Source organism: Lupinus angustifolius, chromosome LG13 (genome assembly GCF_001865875.1).
Source record: "Lupinus angustifolius cultivar Tanjil chromosome LG13, LupAngTanjil_v1.0, whole genome shotgun sequence".
Lineage (NCBI taxonomy): Eukaryota > Viridiplantae > Streptophyta > Magnoliopsida > Fabales > Fabaceae > Lupinus > Lupinus angustifolius.
Window position 1 is genome coordinate 7,333,447 of NC_032021.1, and position 10,981 is coordinate 7,344,427.

General features: G+C 31.9%; 1 protein-coding gene and 1 pseudogene across 1 annotated transcript; one reads left to right on the top strand and one right to left on the bottom strand.

Annotated features, from left to right (window-relative positions):
- On the top strand, positions 859-4,134 carry LOC109363424 (probable serine/threonine-protein kinase PBL7). The gene is made up of 4 exons (XM_019609683.1): positions 859-1,138; positions 1,258-1,447; positions 2,258-2,646; positions 3,537-4,134. The coding sequence occupies exons 1-4, from the start codon at positions 911-913 to the stop codon at positions 3,777-3,779; spliced, it is 1,050 nt and encodes a 349-aa protein (XP_019465228.1). The 5' UTR covers positions 859-910; the 3' UTR covers positions 3,780-4,134.
- LOC109325032 lies at positions 8,438-10,157 on the bottom strand (annotated as a pseudogene).

A 10,981-nucleotide genomic window follows, 5' to 3' on the forward strand; every position in this document is an offset into this window, starting at 1 on the left:
ATTCAATATGGTCTTATACTACTTGACCATTAGCTTGTTGGTTATGCATGGCAGACGACATTGAACTTAGAGGATTATTATGAATTATTTTTCAAATTGAAATGAGGGGTTTTCAATTTTCCCATTCAAACAAACTTAGTAAAAGCTAATTTTGTTTTAATGTTTTTGGTTAGGGTTGACAATTAAAACCGAGCCTGTAGTTATCCATCCGAACTTAGCCCAAATTTAATATGGAAAACTTAATATGATTGAGTTCAGGTTCAAGTTTTACACGAATTCAACATCCGATTTCGGGTTTGATATAGTTGATACTCTACTCGAACTCGATTAATATATATATAATTATAATATTACACATAAATATATAACCTATATATAGCACATATATACAAATAAATTTTTCAGACAGGTTCCCATTAAGTTCAGGTTACCGAAACCGGACGGGTCCAGGAATAACATCATTATTTTTAACTCTAGTTAATTCAGGATCAGGTTTTGGATTTCTGATTCTGGGTTGTGAAAGCACAAACTCAATCTCAACCCGTCCTATTGTCATTCATATTTTTGGTCACCACTATATTATATATATATATTCTGTATATTTAATATGTAAGATATGACAAGAGCAATATATTTGTTATTTTACATGTGAATGAAAATGATGAACATTTACAAACAGGTGTTATTATATGGAAATAGTTAATTTGTTGCACATGGTATGCGGCTAAATTAGTGTTGTTTGGTATTCTAAATTTGGCAATGATGGATAAATATAGACAAATTCTGCAAAGCTTAGTTTCTATTTCCATTTCATTAACTTTCTTCAAAATTGACACATTAATTTAGTTCCATTATTTGCAATATTTGACAATTGATCATTGAAAATATTGCATGTGGTACTGATTGGGAGATGAGCTGCATTTCTTGTCTAGCTTTTCGTCAAAAGAAATTGGATAATAGTGTTGAAGAAAAAGATAATCTACATTTGAAAGAGAAAATTGGAGGAGAAAATTCTTCTGGGGCTTCAAGTTTCACCTTTTATGAGCTTTCATTGGCAACAAAGGGTTTCAAGTGTGCAAATTTGATTGGTGAAGGAGGTTTTGGAAAAGTTTACAAGGGTCATCTCTCAAAAGGCCAGGCAAGTCAAATCATATATATAAAGGTTTATCGACCCGACCCATGTAGTCGATCTTACTTAGTTAGATAAAAACTTGATTGTTGTTGTTGTGTTTATTGTTTGTTTGTTCAATTGTACAGGTTGTCGCTATAAAACAATTAAACCTTGATGGTCAACAAGGTTCTCATGAATTTGTTACTGAGGTTCTTATGTTAAGCCTTTTCCATCATTCAAATCTTGTTAAGTTAATTGGATATTGTAGTGAAGGAAATCAGAGGCTTTTGGTTTATGAGTACATGCCCAAGCGTAGCCTTGAACATCATCTTTTTGGTAATTAACATTTCCATTATCTTTCTCTTTAATCAGACATGTTAAGTATATCTTAAAATGTCTTCTTTGTTGCTGCGAAATTCTTAACTAACTACAGTCATGGTTGAATATTGTAAAAATATTTTTGGATGAATTTAATTTTTGATATATTCTTGTCAAAGTTTTTTATATTTATGTTAAATCATTCCTTGCCATATTATTAAAAACATTTGACCTTTATAATAATCACTTCAAGAAATATACATATGGTCAATTTTCATCTGATCATGTTGTACGAGGTTAGTTTATGGTGTAAAAGCTTCACATGAATGTTAATAGTTGGGTGAGACTTTTGACATTGTAACAGACATAATCATACTCCCTGTTAATTAATTATGATTTAATTTCTTTTACAAAATTATTATTGGTCAAAAGTAGTATGAATCAGTATTTGAGAGTTAATACTCATGGGTACAAAATTAAACTCTTAGATAATGAAATGTAATATGTATGCACTATTACTATAAGAATCTATACACAATTAGTATATTATTCAACATTTATTTATATTTCTTATATTTAAGATTAAGTGATAATTAAACATGAAAACAACTATCCCAATAAATTTTATTTTCTTATAATTAGACAATCAAACTTTACAAAATAATATAAAAATAGTAATTTTTGTTTTTATAATTTTCTTTTTAATTAACTAACAAATTTCAATCACCAAATCAACTTTATATATATATATCAAATAATAATTTGACTACACATCAGCAATTATGCCTCTTTACACAAATATGTACTTCATTTTCTCAATATGTTCAGAACCAGAGAAAAGTAAACAACTATCTTGGAATGTTCGGATGAAGATAGCTGTTGGAGCTGCACGTGGTTTGGAATATCTTCAATGCAAAGCATATCCACCAGTTATCTACCGTGACTTGAAATCTGCAAACATTTTATTGGACCATGATTTTAACCCAAAACTCTCAGATTTTGGTCTTGCTAAACTTGGTCCTGTTGGAGATAATACACATGTTTCAACCAGAGTCATGGGTACATATGGTTATTGTGCTCCAGAGTATGCCATGAGTGGCAAATTGACACTTAAATCTGATATTTACAGTTTTGGTGTGGTCTTGTTAGAGTTGATCACTGGACATAAGGCTTTAGATTTGACCAGAAAATCTGGCCATCAAAACTTAGTTGCATGGGTAAGTCCTTTTTTTTTTGTTATACTATCCTTATCATGCTTTTTCATTTAAGTGTTTTGACATAGATCAGATGTCTCAATTTCTGTCTCATCTTTCCAATGAGAAAATGTCATTGGATTAAAAAGAAAAATTATAAAAATACAAATTAACACTTTTATATTACTTGGATGAAGTTCATTTTGGTATAGAGATCCTTATTTTTTGTTTTACATCCTAAATAAGAATTTGTTGTCTCAAATCATGTCCCAAATTTTGTCTCGTACTAATGAAAACATACAATGTTAATTAAAAAACAATTAAATATTCATTATTTTTTGTTTTTATTTTATTGTCATTGGTGCGAGACAATATTTGAGATGTTAAATCATTGTTCGTTAATTACATGATTTATTGGGGGAATATGACGAAAATAAGAAGTAAAGTATGGCATCTTACAAAAATACTAGCCTGACTTGTGATAGTAATATATTTGCCTTTTGAAATAATAATTGAGTAAATACTCATTTTAGTGTCTTATATTTTTTGACATTATCAGTTTAGTCCTTCAAAAAAGAAAAGACTTAAAATGGTCCTTACAAATTTCAAATGTGAGTCAAATTATCTTTTCTGAGTAAACTTAGTCTCTACCAAGTGTTGTAAAACATGCTAAAAAGACTAATTTAACTCACGTTTAGAATTTTTGGAATCATTTTAGTTCTTTTTTCTAAGACAAATGATAAGTTCAAAAAATCTGAGGGACTAAGTATTTACTCGTAATAATAATCATTTCCTAAGATTTTTTCCCATGCTATCATAGTATCATGTCTCTTTTTTCTTCTGGGGGACTCTCACTATATCATTGTACATTTGTAATAAGTTTGCTTTTTACATTAGTGTTTGTGATTTTTCAGTTTCGGCCATATTTCAATAACAAAAGAATGTATGCACAAGTGGTTGACTCTCGTTTAGAAGGAAACTACCCTCCACGTAGTTTGAACCATGCAATTGCTATTACCGCAATGTGTCTTCAAGAGGATGCGAATCGTCGTCCCCTTATTAATGATATTGTTGTTGCACTCGAGTACATAGCTTCTAAGAGCATTCGTGAACTCAACAAACGTCTTGAATCAAAACCAGAAACAAATCCCAACTAATTTTCAGAGACTCACATTTTTTTATTACCTTCAAGTTCTGCCTACGCCTATAGCAGCAATATTGCTGCATGTGTTACCATTATAGTAGTGAAGAAAAGAAAATATTGCCGTAGCAGTAGTGAAAGAAGAAAAATAGACTTCCATGCTACGGTTCAAAATTCATTATTGTGGATTATTATTAGTTGTATTGAAAAATTCATTAGTTATTTTATGTTATTATTAACTACAAAATTTGGTTTTGCAACCAGAAAGGCTAGAGCTGGAATGCCATTTAGTTGAAGAGTGGATGTAACATTTTGTAAATGTTATTGTAATGGTACTATATATGAGACATTATTGTTTAAGGGGCGTAAAGTCTTTATCTTCTACATTTATGTTACCAATAATGTTTTAAGAAAATATTTTTTACAAAAGTTACAAGCATGTAAGCTACACCGATGATATAAGAGTTTTTAATATTACCATTTTATTATTCATCATTTATATTTGAATATTATTAACATTTAAATATAAGTAACACAATTGAATAATATATGATATATTAATTATGTAGAAATCTTTACACTAGTAATATATTAGATATTATTATCTTTATAAGGAAATTGTTATCTAAAGAACTTGGAGACATAGTTTGATTGCTACTCTTGAAATATTGATAAACATTAATGCATTCCTTTAAATCAGTATCACAAAGCTAGTCTTTTTATAAGCAAAATTTGTGCTCCTAATCTTGACACGGTTTTGATGAAGACGCTAACATCACTAAAAATAAGAAAAGGAAGAATACTTATGATGACAAAGAAGACAAAATTTTAAGACAAATTAGTCTAAGTCTAAATAGGTACTTCTATCTTATACTCTTGAATATACAACAGTAGTAATGCTCAAACTATTTTAAAAGAAAATTGAAGCACTTCAAGTATACTCAAAACAATTTTCAAAAATAGTGTGTAACGGATTATTGCATCTAAGTAACAGGTTACATGTGTGAGAAAAGATTTATCCAACTTAAAACTGGTCAGAGTAATCCATTACTTTCTTTGAGTAACATATTACTAATTTTAATGAAGTTGAGTAACTGATTACCCACTTGTTGTAATCGATTACTCTAAATCGAATTTAAATGCTCAGTGGACAGAATGTTTGGGCAATCGATTATTGGTTATAATCGATTACTAAGAGTTGTTGCATCAGATTTCAGATTTCAAAATGACAGGTTTTCATCGCAAACGAAATGTCTTCACTCCAATCTATTCCTACCTTTTCGTAGAGGCACTATGAGTGATTGGAAAGTCTATTTAAAGGCATTGAATCTCACAACACAAACACACAACTCTCATACAAATTTTAAAAGCTCTTACACACATTCTGAAAATATTTTTCTGCACTTTTGGTAACTAGTTCTTAAACTTTCAAAGTTGATTTTTCTGAAGTTGCTTAAAGTAAAGTGTTTCAAAGTTTACCAACTTATAAAGAACATTATTACTAAGTATACAAAAGAGTTGATTAGATTGCAAGTTATATTAATTTCAAACTTGTAAAGGCAATCTGTCATTGTTGTACATTCTTTATTATTATTGCAGAATACTTTCTTTCACAAGGTGTGATAAGAAAGGGGATTAGAATCACTTGGAAATGTGTTTTCCAAGAGTGAATCAGGATTAGTGAGTGTGTAAGGTACATAGAGATCTTGGGATGAGATATTATAATTGCAACTCATAATCTTTAGTGAAGAAATCTCTTGTGCTGCAAGAGTATTGGATGTAGCCTTCGATGGACAAGAAGGTGAACAAGTATAAAAATCCTTGTGTATTATCTTCTCCCTTATCTCTTTGATTATTTATTTGTTTAATTTTTGTATATATTTTCCCCTGCACTTTAAGCTTCTTAAAAAGAAAAAGAAATTGTTTTCTCAATCTCTTTACAAAAACAACAAAAAGGTGCAAAAGAAAGTGAAAAACAAAAAGAGATTGAAAAATATAAAGAAAAACCAAAAAGAAGTCAAGGTTCAAAAGTTAAGAGGTTAGAAAACAATTTACAAAATGCTCTCTTTTTACTTGAACTTAACTTGATTATCTAGAACAACCATGATTGTCCAAATCAAACCTCATTACAATTGAAAACAAGACCTTAGTGATCCTTGATTAATTATTCAATTTAAGAGAATAGGTGAGACAAAGAACAAGTTCAAATTACTACAATCAAATGGTTGAAAAATTGAGTGAAACACTTACCCCGTTAAAGTTCCAATTTTGAACTTGTATGTAAAAACATTTTTTGATTGAAAAATATTTACTTAGGTAAATTGTTGCATATTTTTAATGAACAAAAACATACATTTTACGTTTGAAGCATTATGTGTAAAAAAAATCACAAATCATGAAAAATCTCATTGAGAACAAATTTTTTATCATGCTTAAGCAAATTTGAAATCATGATAATCATATCTTAAAAATTAGTCAAATTTTCATTTCGGATGTACCTTACCATTTGTTTGAGGACAAACAAAGTCTTAAGTTCGGGGGAGTTGATAAGTTCCAATAATGCCTAAATTTTATACACTTTTTATGGCACTTATCCTTGGCAAAATTGAGAAAACCAACTTAATTATGCACTTTTTGGATAAATTATCACAATCTTGTATATATACAATGATCCATACATAACATGCTTAAGCTTGACGTGGCAAGCTATGTGCTTAGCCTTAAGCATGACTCAACAAGACTTGGTCTATGTGAAAAAATATAGAGTCAACTTGAAGCTTTTCACTAAGCAACTTAGCTTGGACCAAGCCCACACCTAGCTGACCTGGACCCAATCTGGCACGGTCAGAACACAAGTCTGGCACAAGTAAACCTGTTCAAGCAGACAGCTTAGCGGAGCACCTGGACCGCCCAGCTTGGAACCACACACCTGACCAGATCAGTAAGCACCACGCCACATCACCAATAGCACGATCAAAGCTGCTCAAGCAGGCAGCTTAGCGGTGCCACATAGTAGCTTGGCGGTGTACACCTAGCAACTTGGTCAAGTTGACTTAGCCACCAAGCAACCATGACCCCATGCATGACCTCACTCCAAGTAGCATACATATGCTTTTCAGAGGTAGCTCACAATAGTTGGGCTAGTAGCTCATAACTAGCTTGGGTGACTCAGGCCCAAAAAGGTGACTAAGCTGCTTGGTCATGACCAAACCCATGCTGAAGGGTTGGGTCAGCAACTTGGCTGTAATTGAGAGGAGCTTGGTGATTGGCAGAAACTCCTATAAATAGGAGGCACCTCAAAGACAAAAAGGATACACATTTTCTCATCAACACATACTCCACATTTCACTACTCTCTAGAATTCGAAATTCTCTCTTCTACACTTTCTTCTTTGTAAATTCTTGGAGGATTTCTTCTCCAAAGTAGTTTATGTAAGTTTATTTTGTAGTTTCTCCTTAATTCAATTCTTTAGAAAGTGCTTAATGCGGTTTTAGCTTGATCACCTAAAACTTGATTTCAAGATCCAAAATACTCTTTTTAAAGTCTTGACAAATTAACTAAAAAGTAGGAATACACCTTAGTTCATTTGCCAATTCAAAGTATCCATTTTAAGCAACTTGTATACAAGGCTAATCAATGTTTACGGAGCCTGAAATAAGGTGTGACAACTTATTTCGTCGAGTGACAGTTTTCCATTGATTAGTGTATTTTGCAAGGTTTAAAAATCATTTTTCTCGCTGAGGGACTAGGGGAAATTTTATGAACTGATGTTTAGAATAACCAAAATATAGCACATAACTTTTATAAACATTTTTCGTAGAAACATGTTAAGAAATATTTTCATCATTCAAACTAAATTTTCTCCTCAAGAATTTGTGTATAATAGTTGTTTATGTTTATTTATGTTTACTTGTTCAAAGTCCATAAACAAAATCAAACTAAAAATATGTTCAAACTTTATTAGTAATATAACATGTTTATAATAATGTATCTATTAGGCAATTTCTAGTGGTTCGATATAACTCTATATCATACTACAATTGAATCTTGAAAGATATGCAAATGTAAAATAGTAAAGTGTTAACTTATAAATTTTATTTGTTGACAAAGAAAGAAACATTGAATCAAAGTGCAATTTAATTTATAAATTGTAACTTTCTGAAAAGGAAAAAATACACAAATATAATGAGTGATCTAACTACTCACTTTTATTTTCTCTCATTTATTTTCTGCAACTAACATTTATTTTCTGTCATTTACATTTTCGCAACTAACATTTATTTATTGTTTTATTCTTTATTCTTTATACCAATCATTCGAAAGAAGTGGTACGGTTAAATTCTAACTTTATTACTTTATTTATGTGTTCTTTACCAACATTTCATAAGGAAGTAGTTCAGTTAATAAAGGAAAGCAAAAATAAATATCACTCATTATCATTTGTGTTAAATTGCTAAATTCATACCATTATACTGGCATTGGACAACAAAGCCGAGATGATATAAAATTGTTAATAATTCAATAAAGTTAAGTTTTTCATTAAAGGAATATTCTTGAAACCATTATACTTGCGTTGAAATTTATTCCAACAAAATCGAGATGACGAGCAAATAATCGACCTGTGAATAAATAAATCAATAAGTAGCAAGGACAACTCTTTCAACAGCATCCATCTTAGATACTTGGCCCCAAGTTCCAATGAGATGCTATCTTTTGACCAAGAGAACGTTCGGCATGTACAACAATACCATGAAAGAACATTGCATGAGCACACCAATTCAGATTCAATCAACTTCAACACTATTGACCCTATTGTTTACACTTGTACAGTAACAACTTAGATTAGAAGAAAATCTCACCTGAGACCAGTATGATACCCATATGCTGCGGATTTCATGGGGTGACACGGGGGTCGGATAAAGCCTCAACCCATCGGTGCACAAATCTTTCTTGCCTAAAAGGAAATAAAAAACAGCAGAGTCCCCAGTGTCAAACATGGCCAACCATCCTTCATATTTGATCATATCAGTGTAGTTTATAAAAGAAACCTGTCAGGTGCCTAGGATCAGTATCTCTCTCCAGGTTGCTTGAAGTTGTTCTCCTTCTCAATTATGCACTGCATGAAGCAACTATAAATTTTCAACATTTTACAACTGATAGTTTTGTTCAAACCATAGGGTTTGTTTTAAACAAGAGCTAATCATCAACCTCTTCTATGCAAAAGTAATACTAGAAGGAAACACAACTCTGAGCTTTTTATTAATTTTGGCATGACTATATTAACATTTAAGAGCCATTTAACTTATCAATGTATTGTTTCTACTTTCGTTTTGCACTGTATCTGCTGAACGGCAACCATCACCTAAATAAAAAGGATATGTCAACGAAAGATAGTTTTCATCTAAACCTCATTAGCTTCTTTTAAAAAAGCTTGTTAGGATTCTAAAATTGCCTGCATGCTAATTATTAAGGAAGGGTGAAAAAATAGAAAAAATAATTGATGTAATCAAAATTGAATCACAAGGCTGTTGGATTCATTGCAACTGATCAAAACTAACCTTTTCATGCTTCCCATTGAAGATAGCAGAAGGAATGGGGTGTGTTTCTGCATGGCGAACTGGGTCATACCTTGAAGGAAAGTAGTTGACCTGTTAACCAGAAGCACTTAATCATTAGGGGGGAATTGTATACAAGTATAGCATAAGTTGCAATATCACAGTAAGAGTCTAGGTCCCAATAAGCATGCAAATGAATAATGCATAAAAAGAACGATAAAAGAATAATTTACTTCTACATCCCTGTGCATGAAATTCATGAAACCCTCATGGTGATTGTTGTGATGGGCACACTTGGGTGCATTTACAGGAAGCTGCAGATAGTTTGGTCCGAGTCTGTATGTCTGAGTATCAATCAGCATATGAAAATATCCGAGTTTGAAGCGGCTTATCATCAGAGTAGTATACAACGACAATGGCAGGGCAAAATGCAAGTTGTTCGTTCTCATTGAAGAAACTATCTATGTTCTTATTCAAGACCAAGCGGCCAACAGGCTGCAGGGGCAAAATGTCTTCAGGCCAAGTCTTAGTTACATCAAGTGGGTCGAAATCATATCTGTCTTCATGGTCAGGATTTATTGTTTGGATGTAAAGTTTCCACTCCCGATAATTTCCAGCAGCAATTGAATCATAAAGATGTTGAGTGGCATGGTTGTGGTTTGACCCTCCCACCTTAAAGGCCTCTTCCTCCGGTAGACACTTCAGACCACAGGTAGGTTTCGAGTGAAACTTGACATAATGTGTTTTCCAAGCCTTGTTGATAAGGGTGTATGTATTAATGCCAGAACCTTCCATATGCCTATAATCTTGAGGGACATGTCAAATAAGAAGGAGAACATGTGAATACTTTCTAGGTGGTGGGAGAAGAAATCAAGGATCTCCAATTCTCCTGAATTTGGGACTTGGGATTTGGCTTGAGTGCATGGACCATATCTGGAAACTTCATCCCCTCACGGACAAAGAAGACAGGGAAGTTGTTTCCTACAAGGTCGAAATTCCCCTGATTTCATAATCCACAAAGTAAGAATACAAACAGGAATATTTCCTTCAAAAAAATTTCTCAACATTTCAGAAACTAGACTAAAACATTCACTTCAGTTAAACATAACTTTTACTAGTGATATGTACACTCACAACAAAAATGCTTTCTACACACCAAAATTATTACACCACCTTAAAACTAGTTAATGATGTACACAAACCTGGTTAGCATGTATTAAGTCACTAACAAGACTATTTATCTATTATTCCTGTTAACTACATGACATTATTAACTAGATATGAACCACATGATACACAATACACATCAAATACATATATACCTTATTAATTAGATATTCATATGTCACTAACTAGTCTAAAGATGGCAATAATATGGAACACCGAAGATGTTAGAAATTATAAATTTCTAATTAAGGTGAGCATCATATATTTGATATAATGATATTAGCTATTTATTTTCGGGGTTACATTATAAGTAATCTAATTAGTGACACCCCTTAGATTTCTAAAAGGTTATAACGGATATGGGCTTAATGGGTGGATACCCATCAGGTTAACCCATAGGGGATAATGGGAACCCTATAAGTTAACACATCAGGAAGGTTATGGTCCCCAATACACCAAATCAAATTTAGTTTTCTCATCTCCCCATCAGAGTGAA